Source organism: Chiloscyllium punctatum, chromosome 14, assembly GCF_047496795.1.
Source record: "Chiloscyllium punctatum isolate Juve2018m chromosome 14, sChiPun1.3, whole genome shotgun sequence".
NCBI lineage: Eukaryota > Metazoa > Chordata > Chondrichthyes > Orectolobiformes > Hemiscylliidae > Chiloscyllium > Chiloscyllium punctatum.
This window is the reverse complement of record NC_092752.1, coordinates 32,280,786-32,299,445: the sequence shown is the minus strand read 5'-3', so window position 1 is coordinate 32,299,445 and position 18,660 is coordinate 32,280,786. Positions and strand designations below refer to the sequence as shown.

Genomic DNA, 18,660 nt, shown 5'->3' with positions numbered 1-18,660 from the left:
GTAGCAGATTTGATATGAATTGATGTACTCTGCAGCTTTAAGTATGCACATGTCCAAGGTGTTGTGTATAGACCCCTGGTAGCAGCTCTGGAGTGCTAGATAGTATAAATATAGAAATAGGCAAGAGTATAGCAAAGACAGAATTATGAAGGGTGGGGATTTTAACTTTAACCAAGATTGGGAGAGTCAGTCAGCACAGAAAGGTACTGAATTTCTGGAGTGCGTCTGGGATAGTTTCCTATAGCATTTTTTCCTGGATGCAGTGAAGAAACAAACAATATTGGGTTTAATAATGAGCCAGATTTAATTAGTAACCGAATTGTTTGTGAACATTTATCAAGTAGTGATTATAACGTGATTGAGCTCAATGTAGCCTTTGAAATTGAAAAGCATGAACCAGCTATTAGAATTTTAGATTTTGATATGGCTAACTTTAATGAGATAAGACAGCGGCTGTGCACAATATACTGGGAAAATCTGCTAATGGGTAAAACAACTGAAAAATAGTGAAGCATGTTTAATGTAGAAACATAGACAATAGAAGCAGGAGTAGGCCATTCAACACCTTGAGCCTGCTCTGCAATTCAATATTATCATGGTTGATCATCAATCTCAATACTCTAATCCTGGCTTCCCTTATATCCCTTTATCCCCTTAGCAACAGCAGCTTCATCTAACTCCCTCTTGAAAACATAAAACAATATAATGATTTTGCCTCAACAACTTTGTGGTAGTGAATTCCATCAGCTCCCCATTCTCTAGGTGAAGAAATTTCTCCTCATTTCTGTCCTAAAAGGTTTACCCCTGATCTGTAAATTCCGACCCCTGGTTCTGGACTCCTCCACTATACACTTAATGGTAATGTCCATGGGAGTGTTACTGAACAAAGATCTTGGTGTGCAGATCCATAGTTCCTTGAAAGTAGAGTTTACAGGTAGATAGGATAGTTTGGTATGCTTTCATTTATTGGTCGGAGCATTGAGTATAGGAGTGGGAGGTCATGTTGCTGTATAAGACATTGGTTCGGCCACTTTTGGAATATTGCATGCAATTCTAGTCTCCTCCCTATCGGAAGGATGTTGTGAAACTTGGGAGGGTTCAGAAAAGATTTACAAGGATGTTGCCAGGGTTGGAAGATTTGAGTGATAGGGAGAGACTGAATAGGCTGTTTTCCCTTGAGTGTCGGAAGTTAAGAGGTGACCTTATAGAGTTTTATAAAATCATGAGGGGCATGGACAGGATAAATAGACAAAGTCTTTTCCCTGGGATGGGGAAGTCCAGAACCAGAGGGCACGGGTTTAGGGTGAGAGAGGAAAAATATAAAAGGGATCTAAGGGGCAACATTTTCATGCAGAGGGTGGTGCATGTATAGAATGAGCTGCTGGAGGAAGTACATCTCTGTGATTCGAGTTATGAGGAGAGATTATATAAATTAGGCCTGTTTTCTCAACTATTTAGGAGATTAAGGTGTGATATAATTGAAGTCTTCAAGAAATTAACAGAAAAAAATCAGGATAGATAAAAAATAAACTATTTCCACTTTTTGGGATTCTAAAACTCAGGGGCATAGTCTGAGAATTAGGGCCAGACTGTCAAGGAGAGATGTTAGGAAACACCTCCACACACACAAGGTAGTAGAGGTTTGGAACTGTTTTCCACCAACAGCATGTAATGCCAGATCGATAGTTAATTTTAAATTTGAGATAAACTTTTGTTAAATAAAGACGTTAATGGATTTGGTCCAAAAGCAGCTTTATGAAGTTAGGCCACGGATCAGCCATGATCTCGTTGAATGGTGGAACAGACTCAAATGGCTGAATTACCTGTTCCTGTTTCTGTTTGCTACATGTGTAGCCTCATCATTATCTTGTATAATTGCTGTCAGACATTTTTAAAATTGCCCCTTTAGACCTCAATCCATCCTTAATCTGATATGCTGTTTTTCTTCCGAATTATTTTGCTGCTCCAAATGTTAATTTTGTGGTCCACGTATGAGAACAACGTCCCTATGAGTCCATCTCTCGTCATTCGAAAAGCTTTTTTAAAAAAAATTCCACCAAAGTCGATAGCTTCAAACTTCTCCACATCGTATTCCATCTACTATGTTCTTTGTTACTCATTCATCCAACCTGGTTATCCCTCTGTAGCCTGAGTCCACCTCACAATTTACCCGTCTAATCTTATTGTCAGCAAATTAGACAGATTATATTTGAGTCTTCTGATCTGAGTTATTGATATACTTTTTGTCTGCTTATTGTCTTTTAAAATGTATTTAAATCCATTATCTCTTATATATAATTGAATGAACTACTTTCCTTGACAATAATTGTACATGGCTACAGAAAGCCTAAAGATCAAATGTAAGTATTTTAGTAATTAGTGATCCAGTACTCCTGTATCTGCTTGTGTTTAATCCCTCTCTCTCCTCCCAGGAAATTGCACAACTATGCTTTTCCCTAACCATGCTCAAATTTTGATCATCCTTATTGCTGAAGTGCTAGATTGTTTGCATATGGACATAATTCTAAATGAGAATCTTCATTCTTTGGTATTTAGGCATTTAATGTTTCAATTCTTTAACTCCTTTGGATTACTTCTGAGAAATTGAATTACAGTATTTTAATGTGCTTAGGATTTCCCCAAGGTGACCCATCACTCCTATTTGTGTCAATGTCAAGGACCTGCAAGACAACTAATTTCTTTGATTTTGAGAAACGCCTCCTGATTCACAATTTCACTTTTCCTAAACATTACGTTTTAGGAGATAAAATTGGATATTATTATTATGATCCTAGCAGATGGTGATACAGAAGACTTTCAGATCTTGGAGTGAAATCTGATTTGATGGATCAAAATAATAAAAGTGAAATGTTAACTCTTGTCTCTCCAAAGATATGGAGAGCCAGAGCTACTGAGTTTCTTCAGCTCTCTCTGCTTGTTGTTATAGATCATCAGTTTTCTTTTGCAGTTTGGTTACTGTGGTGTGCGCTCGCTGAACATGTTGATGCAAGGCTGCCAATGTTCTTGGAAACAAAGAGCACAATTCTATTATGAAAAGGACAACAAGATTTTTTTTGTGTGTGACAATTTAGAAAGATCATAACCTAAATAGCAATAATAAAGATTCAACCTTTTCCCAGCAATATCCGACACAGTCACTCCTATCTTAATCCTTCAATTTCTTTCTTACCTCTTGAAGTTACAAGCATTTGCTATTGGTGACTTTCTACACCTGAACAGATGTGATTCTATATTGTGAATTCTATATTGGGCGGCACGATGGCTCAATGGTTAGCACTGCTGCCTTACAGCACCAGGATCTGTATGGAGTTTGCACATTCTCCCTGTGTCTGCATGGGTTTCCTCCCACAGTCCAAAGATGTGCAGGTCAGGTGAATTGGCCTTGCTAAATTACCCATGGTGTTAGGTACATTAGTCAGAGGGAAATGGGTCTGAGTGGGCTACTCTTCGGAGGGTTGGTATAGACTGGTTGGGCCAAAGAGCCTATTTCCACACTGTAGGGAATCTAATCTAATCTAATCTATATTATTGTTTTTCTCTGAAATACAATGACACTGGTTACTTCACTGACTTGTCCTAACTGAAATGTAAGGAAATCCTTGTCTGCTTAAATACTAAAACTAGGTTAAAACTGTGTTTCAGCTGTGAAAATCTGCTCTGCCACAAGTAAACTGTTATTCTCGACTGAAACCTAACTGTGGTCCTTACTCTTCCCATTTGTGTGTCACAAAGCTCTATTTGCAAATATCACATCAATTAACTTGCCAGATAGTTTATTTACTCATTTAGCTTAAGTTACCTGCTTTCTTGGAAATAATATTTGAACTCAAATATGACTTTCTGACTTTTGCTGCTCATATCAAAAGTTGCCTCAACTTTAAAATCCAAAATTCTAAATGATAACTTATAGTAAGCCTTTATCATAGCATGTTATGCTAAGATATACTACTTTCTCTTTACTTCTTTTATTGAATCTGCATCTGTATATGCTTGGGCTGGGAGATTTCTATCAGTTCACAACCCTTGTCTTATTGTGCGATAATTAGTTTTACCCCCAAACTGTTCTGTTCTCAATTTAAGCCTAATTTTTAAAACATTGGATAGTTGAAATTCTTAATCAGTTCCTGTGTTTTATTTTGTCATGAATCTCTCCAGATTGCGGTCTCTTTCAATAAGTACAATTGGAGAAAAACAAGAAACAACTTTTGTACTGAGCAGGAAGTTTTGTTCTTCAAGCTTGATGCCTCAATTTTTGAGCTTGATTAGCAAATTTAGGACTTAATCCCCTGTCTTTCAGCAGGTCAGAACATTAGCATAAACTCGCAGTAAACCAAAGAAGTGGCATTGTATGGATGAACTTTTTTAATTATTGCTAGCCATGATGTGGAGGTACCAGTGTTGGACTGGGGTGAACAAAGTCAGAAGTCACTCGACATCAGGTTATAGTCCAACAGGTTTATTTAAAATCACAAGCTTTCAGAGCGCTATTCCTCCATCAGGTGAATGTGACCAGGGATCTCTGGAATTTCTAATTGGATATAATCAGTACTGTTAGCATTTTGTGTTGGGGATCTGTTTGACTATTCTAGGTAGCACAGTTTCCAATTCTCATCTCTGCAGAACATTACAAATTGTGAAGATTCAGATAAATTGAGTTGCCTGTTTATATCTGGATCAATGTTGAGGTAAGTGAACTGAACAGATTAACAAAATGAACAGAGTTAATCCTTTATGAAATCTAATGTAAGAGAAAGAAATTGTGACTTTAATCCTTCATTTCAGCAATTATGTAAATTTTATTTCGGATATTGGGAAAGATCTGAGTTCAGGATCTCTATATTGGCCATAGAGTAGTAGTTTTCATGACAACAGAAGTGGTGCAGTTGCTTCCATATATCTAAAATCGGAATGGAAAGTGAGCCAGCTCGCTGACATTGTCCACCATTCTATGGCCCATGATATCGCATAGGAAGAGGCTGAACGCTTCAATATTGGCCTGTGTTATAGTCAGTTAGTCTAGATCACTGTCTATGTTCGTGCCTCAAGAATGGCCTCTTGAGGTATAGAAGAAAATCTGTGAACCATAAAGCATCATATGTTTGTATCTTCAGGAAATGGAAACTTTTTCAGAGATTTCTATTGATCTTTATATTGATAATAACAAGATGGTTTGTAGCAAAAAGTCTTAAAGCTGCAATTAAATAGATCCAGTTTTCGATTGTTCCATCTTATTTTCTGTGGACAGGAGGTCAAGTTTAAGGAATGTGTCTGATTTGTTTGTAATGGGAGGAGCTCTAGTCCTGGAGTCTGCGGCAATTCTTCATTGGTTGGAGAGAGGGGGTTATGGACCTCTAGGAATGACCGGGATATCAATGGGAGGTCATGTAAGTTTCACCATTTCATAAAGCTATATAAAGATGAGAACATGTCTATCTGAAGGAAATAAACGTTGAAAGTACTGCAAATGGACTGTGCGAAGTAATTTTCATTTTCGAGTTTTGTATTTCTTTAACTATCATTTGGGATGAATGATTGTCATTTAGTTGTTGGTCATTTAGTTGTTAGATGCGAATCCCTACTACTGTCAATGTTTACCTGACCCTTCCATACCTGGCCTCTCTATTCTTGACTTATACTTTAGCTGTCAGATTCAGCAATTCTATTTTGATTCCCAGGCCCTTGTATTTTGCCATTCTCTTTTGGTTCCATTTTCCCATAGGTAATTCCTCCTGGGCTTTAATGCTGGACTTTCTGCTCACTTGGCTTAGCTTCATCTGGCCTTTCAACTTTACCATTAGGCCAATGTACCCCACTTCTTTCCTACGTTTTGAAAATTAGTATGCAGTTAACATCATTAACACATAGTCTAGATCTCCTTGAAGTAGCTTAGTTGGTGGAATTTTGTAGAAGTATGAAAAGTAGTATTTTAACTTGATGTAAGAAAAATCTTGAATATTGTCGTGCATGTTGCAAAAATGTTTGTATTTTTAAATTACAAACATGAAGGATTTAAACTTTTGCATCAAACTGAAGAGAAGATTGGGGACCTGCAGAGTGGATGCAGTGATGGGGATTGCTGGATGAGGAGAGAATGGAATAAAGGCGGAAGAAGAGATGGGTAGTTAAAGACTAGACATCAGTGTACAGAAATGTGTAGACTTGGATGGGCATAGTAGTGGAGCAGAAAACCTGATTGATTTATCAAATAGGAACAACATTAACATGAGCAGGCCAGAAAAATGGGAATGATGCAATGGATACAAGAGGATTTACTATTATAAGATATTTGACTAGTTATGCATTACTCGGAGCTAAAGATCTTGGGAGACACTAGAAACATTTTTATCTGGAAATCTAAAAACCCAAATTTTACCAAATAAATTAAGCCACAAGACACACATCTAAACAGAAGTCAATGAACAAATATTATTAATTATATTCTACTTTAAGTAGTGGAATATATTAAAAGTAGAATGAACACTTATTTATTCTCTAAGCTGAACTTCTTAACTCAGCTTTCCTTTTACACCCTTTTGACTTATACCTTAATAACTCATTAATTGGAAAATTAACTATTTGATCTGAGTACTGTTTCAAAAATTCAAGCAAGGGTTGAGATTGCATCGTTCTTTGCTCTTGTATAGTTGTCCTTTCAGACTTCCTTCAACCGTTGCATGGTTATCAACTCCCAGCTCAACCCCAAAACAACATGAATGACTTGAATGTGAATTCCTTGAGTCTGAATTCTGGTTCCAACGCTACAAAACATAGAAGCAGAAATAGGCCATTCAGCTCATTGAGTCTGCTGCACTAGTTAGTTATCAATTCCACTTCTATGCCTTTTCCATATAACCCCTGATTCCTTTACTAATTAATAATCTGTTTATCTCAGCTTTCAGTAGACTTCAATGACCCAGCTTCAACAGCCTTCTGTGGTAGAGAATTTCACAGATTCGCTACCTTGGAGAGGAAATTTTTTATCATCTGTCTTAAATATATGATTCCCTTATGAGATAATGCCCTGTAGTCCTGGACTTTCCCATGGGGGGGAAATAATTTTTCTGCATCTACCGTGTTCAGTCTTCTAATAATTTCCATCAAGTAGAGGCCCAATCTACACAACCTGCCCTCATAAGACAGACATCAGTCTAATGAGCCGCATTTGGACTGTTTCTGAAGCTGGTGTATCTTTCCTTAAATAAGGAGACCAAAATTGTTTACTGGATTCCATCTGTGGCCTGATTAGTGCTTTTTGCAAACTGTCTCTACTTTTATATTCCATTCCCTTTGAAATAAAGGTCAACATTCCATTTGCCTTCCCTATTACCCAGTGAACTTGGATGTAAGCTTTTAGCGATTCATAGCCAAGGACTTCTAAATCCTTATGTTTTGTAGCTTTCTGCAGTCTTTCTGCATTTAAAAAATATTCAGCTTTTGTATTCTTTCTGTCAAAATGCATAACCACATATTTCCCCACATTATATTCCTTCTGCCAAGTTTTTAACTGACTCTTTTAACCTGCCCATATTCCTCTGCAGACTCTATGTCATCCTCATCACTTACACTTCCACTTATTTTTGTGTCATCCCCAAACTTGACTCTTCACTTTCCTTATCCAAATCATTAATATATATATATTGTAATAATTGTGCCCCCATCACTGATCCTTGTAGCATACCATTAGTTGCAGATTTCTAGCCTGAAAATGCCCCTTTTATCCCACCCTCTGTCTTCCATTAGTTAGCCAATCCCTATCCATGCTGGTATACTACCTTCACCAGGGCCTCTTAAGTAGCCTAATGTGTGGTACCTTGTCAAAAGCCTTCTAAAAATCCAAACTTATTAAATGCATTTCTTCCCTCTACTTAAAGATGTTTGTTACCACCTCAAAGAGTTCTAATATTCTTTATCTCTGGAGTCTTGCATCTAGCAGCTTTCTCTCTTTCTCAGTTTGTGCTAATGTCAACTGCTTTAAAACAGAACCACGCGCAATTTACTTCTGTTCTCCCACCCCTACTCATCATAAATAACTTCTTATTGACCCTTTTGCTTTTCCACTTTCGTCTTCCAGGCAAATTGGAAACATGACCAGTTACTGAAAACAAGTTTTTTAACAAAAACTAGTCTATTGTAGTGTCATTAGAGTGGTATGGTGGCTAAGTGGCCCCTCAGTGCTAGGGGGACAGGTTCAATTCCACCTTTGGGCAACTGCCATTGTGGAGTCTGCACATTCTCCATGTCTGTGGGGTTTCCTTCGGGTCCTCCCACAGTCCCAAGATGGGCAGTGTGGGTGGATTTGCTGTACAAAATTGTCTGTAATATCCAGGGATGCACAGACTATGTGTATTAGACTTGGGAAATGCAGGATTACAGGGACAGGCTAGGAGGGTGGTAAAAACAATGACTGCAGATGCTGGAAGCCAGATTCTGGATTAGTGGTGCTGGAAGAGCACAGCAGTTCAGGCAGCATCTGAGGAGCAGCAAAATCGACGTTTCGGGCAAAAGCCCTTCATCAGGAATAAAGGCAGTGAGCCTGAAGCATGGAGAGATAAGCTAGAGGAGGGTGGGGGTGGGGAGAAAGTAGCATAGAGTACAATGGGTGAGTGGGGGAGGGGATGAAGGTCAGGGAGGAGAGGGTGGATTGGATAGGTGGAAAAGGAGATAGGCAGGGAGGACAAGTCTGGACAGTGCTGAGCTGGAAGTTTGGAACTAGGGTGAGGTGGGGGAAGGGGAAATGAGGAAACTGTTGAAGTCCACATTGATGCCCTGGGGTTGAAGTGTTCCGAGGCGGAAGATGAGGCGTTCTTCCTCCAGGCGTCTGGTGGTGAGGAAGCGGCGGTGAAGGAGGCCCAGGACCTCCATGTCCTCGGCAGAGTGGGAGGGGGGGTTGAAATGTTGGGCCACGGGGCGGTGTGGTTGATTGGTGCAGGTGTCCTGGAGATGTTCCCTAAAGCGCTCTGTTAGGAGGTGTCCAGTCTCCCCAATGTAGAGGAGACCGCATCGGGAGCAACGGATACAATAAATGATATTAGTGGATGTGCAAGTAAAACTTTGGATGTGGAAGGCTCCTTTAGGGCCTTGGATAGAGGTGAGGGAGGAGGTGTGGGCGCAGGTTTTACAGTTCCTGCGGTGGCAGGGGAAGGTGCCAGGATGGGAGGGTGGATTGTTGGGGGGCGTGGACCTGATCAGGTAGTCACGGAGGGAACAGTCTTTTCGGAAGGCGGAAAGGGGTGGGGAGGGAAATATATCCCTGGTGGTGGGGTCTTTTTGGAGGTGGCGGAAATGTTGGCGGATGATTTGGTTTATGCGAAGGTTGATAGGGTGGAAGGTGAGCACCAGGGGCGTTCTGTCCTTGTTACGGTTGGGGTCTGAGGGCAGAGGTGCGGGATGTGGATGAGATGCATTGGAGGGCATCTTTAACCACGGGTGTGTCTGGGTGGGCACCTCTTTGGAAGGTTGGTGTGGACACAGTGGGCTGAATGGCTTATTTCCACATAGGGATTCTACGATAGAGGTCTGCATCCCAGGAGAAAAGCTCTTCAGCCTATCAAGTTTGCTCTAGTCAAAAACTAGCACCAGACTATTCTAATTGCATTTTCTGGCACTTAGCCTGATACATCTTAGCATTGCAAGTGAACATCAAAATACTACATAAATGTTGTCATGGTTTCTGCAACTATCAACCTTCCAGGTAGCGAGTTTCATCTTCCCACCAAAATGTCCTCTCTTCCCTCCTGCCCTGTACCTTCAATCAATCCTCCCTGATCATTGATCCCTCCGTTGAGAGGAATAGTTGCTTCCTGCCTACCTAACTTTACCACTCATAATTTTATACATCTTAATCATGCACCCCTCCACCCCCCCCGCCCCCGCCCCCCAGCCGCCTCAGTATCCTCTGCTCCAAGGAAAACAACCCCAGTCTATCCAGTCTGTCTTTATAATGAAAACTCTTAGCTCAGGTAACATCTTCAAATCTCTGCACGCTCTCCAGTGCAATCTCATCCCTCCTGTAATGTGGATCCCAGAACTACAGGCAATACTCTAACTGTAGCATAACCAACATTTTATACAGTTTTAGCATAACCTCCCTTCTCTTAAACTCTATGCTTCAGCTAATAAAGGCAAGTATCCCACATTCCTTCTTCACCACTTTATCTACTTGCCCCATTACCTTAAGGGTTCTCTGATCCTCAGTGCTTAATAGAGTCTTCCCATTCATCATGTATTCCTTGGTCTTGTTTATTCTGCATCTAGATTGAATTCTATTAGCTACTGATCGACTCATCTTACCAGCCTGTCAGGGGAAACTAGTTCTTGAAGAGAACGTCCTCATACATTGTTTTATGTTTATGCACTTTTGGGTTAGTACCTATCACGGAATATAAATATATTTGAATTTTGGACAAATTGCGTTTGAGTAAAAGAAGCGAGTTTAAGTCTTAGCTTGTAGAAAAATTGATATGTGGATTCTGGAGAAAACTGCTTTCTACTAATTGCAATGACACTAAATATTTTGTTTATAGATGGCATCATTGGCTGCAAGTAACTGGCCGAAACCCATACCCCTGGTACCTTGTCTGTCTTGGTCTACAGCCTCGGGTGTTTTTACTACAGTGAGTAATTACTGTTGGTTCCAGTTCTGTGATTTGCTGCTTTGTTGCTGCTATGTACAATACTTACGCATGTCCTCAGATGTATAAGTATTGTACGTATAAACTGAATGGAATATTTTCTAAACTTTCTGACAACATCCCACTAATTTTTCAGAGTTTATCTGTTTCTGTAAAATGTTGTCTTGTTACATTTATACTATAGATTCTCTATGAAATTCTTCTTGAAAATAGAATTGCAACCTTTGATGATGATAATGATTTTGAGCTTACTTTTCCAGTTTAAATTACAAACATTAAGCTCTGAGCTAAGTAACTTTATTTAAATAGGAACTTGAAAGTTTTAAAATAACTTATAACAATTATCACCACTTCATAGAAGTTGCAGCATAAAACAAATTTGGAATTAAAGTCTAAATTTTCTGCTGCTTCCACCTCACTGTCCCATACCAATTCATTGTGATGTTGCTAATCATCAATCCTAAATGCTGCATACCTTAATTGAAAAGTGCTTAATCATCTGGGATAAGCCTGCAACTTTCCTCTATTCCCCTCAAACCATTCTGTGAAGAGATTCATGAAGCACTCATAGCTTCTTACAAGCTTAGTCCATTCTTGCTGACATTTCCACCTCAAAGAAACTGAGCTTGCGAACCTCACTTTCATCTATCCCGTGTTCCCCTGGCACTGTATTCTCCTTTGACACCACACCTTGTTCTAAGTTCTTCTCTATTGCCCATACATGCTTCTCACTACTTTTCTCACCAGGATACTCTTACTGCTTTACTTACTTAGCCTTTGCTTAATGATTTCAACTTTAATACAGTTTGCTGCAGTTCTGTAAGTTCTTTGTTGCCTGACCTCCCTTAGTTTTTACTTACCCATGTTTACAGCCAAATCCATGACCTTGCTGTGTTACCTAATCTCTCTCTTCCCATAAATTCAATTGCTGATTATCTCTTTCTGTCTTCCTAATTGCTCAATGTTTCGTTTCCAATTCGAACTCCACTTCCTTAGTAAAAACTGAAAGAGCTGTGGATGCTATAAGTTAGAAACAAAAACAGAAATTGCTGGGAAAGCTCAGTCGGTCTGGCAGCATCTGTGAAGAGAAATCAGAGTCAACGTTTCGGGTCCAGTGACACTTTCTCAGAGCCAACTTGCTTTGTGTCAACCTCTGGAAAAATCTCTCTGTGATGTCACTTACAACAGCAGTTTGAGATTGCCAACAGTTCATTGTTTTGAGGTTTTGATATATTAGCAGGTATACTTAACTACTTAATCTAATTAACACGTCTCTTCCCTCCATTTTTGATTCTCTTGTCCTTAGTAACCTTCACTCTGCCATTGGGTAATATGGTCAGTGTCTTTGTAAATATAAGCATAAATGCGTACAATTTGATTAGCAATCACCTTAGCTAGACCACACTAAGCTCTATCAAGCCTTGTCATCTATGACTGAAATTTCCAAAATAATCCTGGAATGTAGCCCATTACTGTTTCCGTTGATCACTTACCCCTTCCTCTTAATGTCTAACATGTTTGGGGCTTTTGGATGTATCTTTCACTTAGATTGAGGCCAATAAGTTCTGCGTCAGCAGCATTTATTCCATCCCCTTTCTCAAAACCCAACTTTCCCTTACCTTCCCCCACACCCACTCTCCAGAACAAATACCAGAACCCAGCTCTGAACTCAGGTTCTCTCTTATCTTCAGTCTTGCCTGAGATCATCCTGCTCTTGAAACCAAACCACTGCTACTCCCAATTTATTTTTAACTATATTTCTGACTGCCCAACTTTCCTTCCTGGCCTCCATGCTACATATTAATGTAACAAGCTTCCTGCCATTAGTTAAAGCTCCACTTTTAAACCTGGCACCGCCGTTTCTGTGAAAAAGAAAATAGCCCTTTTTCGCTTGAAAATGACAGGCCGATCTCGATCCTCCGTATATCCTAAAATGTGGTGTTGCCCGTTCTTTTGTTCAAATCATTCCATAGTCTCGTCTCCTGCTCCCACCCTCACCACCATCTTTGTAATCTTTACCAGCCATAAACCATCAAGAACTGTGTTCCCCCATTTTCTTTGCCATACCTTTGGCAGCTGTGTCTTCAACCAACCAATTTCTGAGCACTCTAGTTTTCTCCCTAATATGTCTGTGCTTTTCATTTCTTTTTTTAAAATGCTCCGTAAAATCTATCTCTTTGATCAAGCTTTTAGTTGTTTGTTACTAAATAATTGTTTTGTGTGCTCAAATCAAGATACCAATGAAGGGTTTGGGACATTTTTACTTCAATAAAGGTGCTATCCAGATGCAAATTTAATATTTAAACCTTGTGAGACTTGAGCAAATTCCAATAATTTATTTGCAAGTTCCTTTTTAAACTTAAAATTAGGTAACATCAATAATTTCTAAGTTGATAAAACAATTAGATTTAAAAACAACTCTGAAATTTAGTTTCAACCTTCAGTCAGATTGATAGTGGTCTGTAGTTGTCACAACCTATGTGAAATTGTTTAATTGGTCTCAACTAACTTGTGATAGATGGAAGCTATCCCCTTTGGGTTGCAGCCATTGAGTCAATAACAGTCATTTGAGTGTCTGAATTTCTAAATTGTTTTTAATTTTCCTGTGTTAATAGCAACATTGGACATAAAACATTACTTTTGATTCGTTCTAAAAAAGCATGTGTAGCCCATTACTGGGGGAGAGGAAAGGCTTATAGATTGGAGTTACGAAATGTTTCTTCCATCTTGCATTAGATAATTTATTCTACACACGTGCCATTACTTGAAAAATATTTTGTAATGTTTCATTTTGACAGAAGATGAGTACTTACAACCATTGAAAATAGTGAAGGAGAAAATCAATATCCATTTCGAGAGGCAAGGTTTGAATAGGGATAGGCAGCATGTTTTTGTCAGGGAGTCATGCCTAACAAATCTAATGGAATTTTTCGAGGAGGTGACCAAGTGTTTGGATGAAGGTAGGGCAGTTCATATGGTTTACATTGGATTCAACAAGGCCTTTGACTAGTTCCCACATGGGAAACTAATAAAGAAAGTAAAAAATTATGGGATGCAGGGTAACTTGGCACGATGGACCCAAAATTGGCTTTGTGACAAGAGACGGAGGGTGGTGGTAGAAGGCTGTTTTTGACTGGAGGCTGGTGTGCACTGGCCTACCATAGGCATTAATGCTGGATTCCTTATTGTTTGTGATAATTGTAATCATGTAGATGAGATTGTGGGGGTAGTATGATAAGTTTAGGGTAAAACAAAGATTGACCAGGTTGTTAACAAAATAGATTAGTCAGTTGGGCAGAATAGTGGCATATGGAATTTAACCCTGATAAATATGGGGAGATGGCACTTTGGAAGAAAGAACAAGAGAAGGGAGTACTCAAAAAATGGCAAAACATTAGGAAGCTCAGAGGATTTTTGGGCACTTGCTGCTAGATCCCTGAAGGCGGCAGGACAGGTTAATAGGGTAGTTAAGAAGGCACAGGATGCTTTCCTTTATCAGTCATGGGACAAGATTATTCGAGCAGGGATGTGATGTTGGAGCTGAATAGAAGTTTGTTTAGGCCACAGCTAGAGTTGTGTGTACAGTTCTGGTCACCACACAATAGGAAGGATGTGATTGCACTGGAGAGCATGCAAAGGAGATTCACCAGGATGTTGCCTGTGATGGAGCATTTCAGCTACAAAGAGAGGCTCGATAAGCTCAGGTTGTTTTCTTTGGCGCAAAGAAGGTGAGTGGGGGCCTGATAGAGGTGTATAAAATTATGAGGGGCATGGACAAGGTGAACAGAAATTAGCTGTTTCCCTTGGGTGAAGGGTCAGTAACAAGGCAGCATAATTTTAACATGGAAGTTAGGTTTAGGTGGGATTTGAGGAAATATTTTTCACTCAGAGGGTGTGGATTCTGGAAGGGTAGTTGAGGCAGGAAACCTCTCAACCTCTAAAAGTATTTAGATGAGCAGTTGAAGTATTATAACACTAGTTTGGGACTAGTGTAAGTAGCAATGTATTTTTGGTGTTACACACTTGATGGGCTGAAGGGCCTCTTCGGTACAGTAGGATTCTATATAATTTGTTAGAATGGCATTGCAAGACAATGGATATGGATTGCCTTAGGTTGTTCAGCTGTACTTAGTACATACTCAGATTGTTTTTTTATCCACGTATTTGGATCTTTGTATTCTTTATGTTTTGAAATCGTGTCCCAAATGGTTTCAGGGAGGAAATTATATTTGTAGAGTGATTGCTAAAAGTTAATTTTGTATCTTCCATTAAGTAAATTTTGATTCATATAACATACAGTAGTGTATATAAAGATATAGGGCTGAAAGTTTTGTTCTGTGCTGTATTGTTCTATATATTTGGTTTAACTTGTAAGCTCTGAATAAAATATTTTCAATTTTTCTTTACATATATGCATACTTTAATGCTCAGTATAACAGTACTAATTATGAAGTCTGTAAGCATTTCTTTATCTATTCTACTTGAATGAATTAATAAAACGGTTATAAAGCAAGAAGTATCACACACATATAGACTGCTTTCTAATGCAGTTAAACCTAATCAAGTAATATTGTGTCAAATTTGAATCCTGCTTGAATATGGTTCTAGAATGATTCCATTTTCAGGTGACCAGAGGTTAAGTCATTGGCTGAATAACTTAATTTACAAATGCTTCTGATATAACCAGTTAACTTTGAGAATTTATGATGAGGGGGAAAAAAGGTGTCATCGAGCTGCAAAAAGAATGTGGAAAAAGAAGTACAATTGCAATGCACAGCAGTTTAAGACTTGAAGTCTAAAGGACAGGGTTTTAGAAAATTTAAAAAGTAAGCTGTTACAGATGAATTAATTCAGTGAATGGAAAAGGTGCTTTCATGTGATACCATGAAGGGATAATGGTGGGGGGGTTTGATTTTCAGGGCAACTGGAAGTCAATCTAAAACCTAAACAAACCATCTCTGTAATGGATAGTATTTCAACTAAATTGTGTGAACTTTCATGAAATGTAAATGGCTAAAAAAATGAAATATTTACAATTATGCTGCAGAAATAAAAATAACTTACTGAAATATTCTTCATAAAACTCAGCTGATGGCTGGAGTTGCTATATTTAGCATGTAATTGAATTACACAAGGAGGACTGACTTAGCTGATTTTGAGTACAGTGTGGGCACTGTAATTTCTTCTGTATCCTAGGCTTAATGAGAGAATAAATATCAAGAGTTCTTGTTCCTCCTGCAAGTTCTGTTGAGTGTTTTAATGAAGATATTACCAATGCATGAGTGAAAGAAGTGCATTAGATGTGACATATGAACTTAGGTAAATTATTTGATAAACTAGCTTCTCAGGCACGAACAGTCTAATGACCGTGGTGATGGAAGGAACCATAAAAGATCAAAATATGAGTTGAAAGTTGGAATAAATTGAGTGGATAAAGATTGGAGCTGGAAAAGGTACAGCAGTCAAGCAGCATCAGAGGAGAAGGGGAGTCGACGTTTTAGGTCAGAACCTTTCATCAGGATTGAGGGAGGGGAAGGGCACTGAAAAATAAATGGGGGAGGGTGAGAATGGTATGGCGGGGGGGGAGGTGCATGGGATGATGGTAGGTGGATGCACGTAGGACGTGGTTGTGATTGTTCAGTGGAAAAGGTGGAGTGATTAGGTGGGAAGGGAGATGGATAGTTTAAGTCAGGAAAGGGATGGGAGGGCTAGGCCTAGGATGAGGTGGACGAGGTTGGGGAGGTTTTGGAAGCTGTTGAAGCCTATGTTAAGGCCTTATGGTTGTAATCTTCCGAGACAGTAGATGAGGTATTCTTCCTCCAGGTGCTTGTGGCCTTATTTTGATGGTGCAGGAAGCCCAGAATGGACATATCGTTGGGGGTATGGGAGGGGGAATTGAAATGGCTGGCCACTGGGCGGTGGGGTTGATTGCAGCGTACGGACCATAAATGTTCCCTGAACCGGTTCCCATGTTTGCGCTCGGTGGCTCTGATGTAGAGGAGACCACATCAGGAGCAACTGATGCAATAAATCAGTTTAGAGGAAATGCAAGTGAATCTCTGCTGGACTTGGTATGATTCTTTGGGGCCTGGGACAGTGGTGAGATGCAGATGTGGGAGCAGGTTTTTCACCTCTTGCAGCCACAGGTGAAGATTCCAGGTGTAGAGGGGGGTAAACCTAATGAGGCGTCACGGAACGGTCCCTGTAAAAATTGGATAGGGGTGGGGAGGGAAACATCATTTTTGTGGTGGGGTCAGACTGCAGGTGGCAGAAGTGGCAGAGGATGATGGGTTGGACTTGGAGATTAGTTGGGTGGAATGTGAGGACCAGGAGACTGTATCCTTGTTGTGACTGAGGGGTGTTTGTTTGAAGGCAGAGGTGCAGAAAATGGAGATGATGTGCTTGAGGGCATTGTTGATCTTGGGGGAGGTGAAATTGAGGTCCTTGAATTAGGAGGACATCTGGAATGTCCTGTAGTGGAATTGCTCATTCTGGGAACAGATACAGTGGAGGTGGAGGAATTGGGAATATGGGAGCATCATCTTCCACCAAAATGATATTTCCCTTCCCACCCCTATCTGCTTTTCGCAAGGATGGTTTCCTCTGTGACTCCCTTGTTAGGCCCACACTCCTCACTAATCCCCTCCTCCACACTTGCAACCTGCCCCTGCAGCCACAGGAGGCGTAAAACCTACCCTCACACCTGCCGTCTCACCTCCGTTCAAGGCCCCAAAGAATCATTCCAAGTCCAGCAGAGGTTCCCTTGTGTTTCCCATAATCTGATTTATTGCCTCCGTTGCTCCCGATGCAATCTCCTCTACTTTGGAGATGCTGAGTGCAAACCTGGGAATTGGTTCAGGGAACATTTGTGGTTTGTGCGCTGCAATCAGCCCCACCTTCCAATTGCCAGCCATTTCAACCCCTACACACACACATATACACACACACACACACACACACACACACACACACACACACACACACACACACACACACACACACACACACAATCAGTGTTAACACGGATGGAGAGTGTGGAAAGCATTATGTACAAGATGATATTCAAAGAGAAAGACAAATCAGTAGAACTTATTTAAAAATCTTGTACCTAAATGCATGTAATATTTGGAATAAAGTTAATGAGCTGACAGCACAAATAGAGACTAAAGGGTATGACATGGTGGGGATTACTGAAACATGGTCACAGGAGAATCAGGACTGGGAGTTAAATGTCCAAGGGTACTCAGTATTCCGAAAGGATGGACGAGAAGGAGCAGGAGATGGAATTGCTTTATTGGTTAAGGATGACATCAAGGCTGTATTAAGAAATGATATTAGTACTATGGGTGATGGTGTTGAATCGGTTTGGGTGAAAATAAAAAGCAAAGGAAGAAACTCCTTGGTGTGTGTAATTTACAAACCCTTCAAAGCAACTTTAACCAGGAAATAATGAGGGCTTGTGAGAAGGTCGCAATGGTAATTTAAACCTACATATTGAGTGAATTAATCAACTTGGTAAGGGCAAACTTGGGGACAAGTTCATAGTGTATAAAGGATTGTTTCTGAGAACAATATGTCATAGAAGGGCTCCTGAAGATTCCTGAAGAAGGGCTCATGCCTGAAACGTTGATTCTTCTGTTCCTTGGATGCTGCCTGACCTGCACTTTTCCAGCAACACATTTTCAGCTCTGATCTCCAGCATCTGCAGTCCTCACTTTCTCCAACAATATGTCATAGAGCCAACCAGCGAACTGGCTACTTTAGATATGGTACTATGTAACAGGGAAGGATTGATGAATGGCCTTGTAGTTAAGGATCCTCTCAGAAGGAGTGATCTTAAAATGCTGGCCTTCAATTCAGATTGAAAGAGTGAAGACAAAGTCATATACTAGATTTTTAGTGTTGTGCAAATTTTTGAGGACTGATTTGGCCCTAGTAGAGCCAGCTCGGTTAAAGAACAGTGGCAAATGCTTAGGGAGTACAAAATATCTCTCAATTAATGTATAAT

General features: G+C 39.9%; 1 protein-coding gene across 8 annotated transcripts in view; it reads left to right on the top strand.

Annotated features, from left to right (window-relative positions):
• The window catches only part of abhd18 (abhydrolase domain containing 18), an 89,285-nt gene that overhangs the window by 44,572 nt on the left and 26,053 nt on the right, over positions 1-18,660 (top strand). For all 8 annotated transcript variants that reach the window (XM_072584161.1, XM_072584162.1, XM_072584160.1 and 5 more), the window contains 3 exons: positions 2,335-2,360; positions 5,267-5,405; positions 10,545-10,634. In XM_072584161.1, coding sequence (XP_072440262.1) covers positions 2,335-2,360; positions 5,267-5,405; positions 10,545-10,634 — 255 coding nt within the window. The remainder of the gene's footprint in view (positions 1-2,334; positions 2,361-5,266; positions 5,406-10,544; positions 10,635-18,660) is intronic.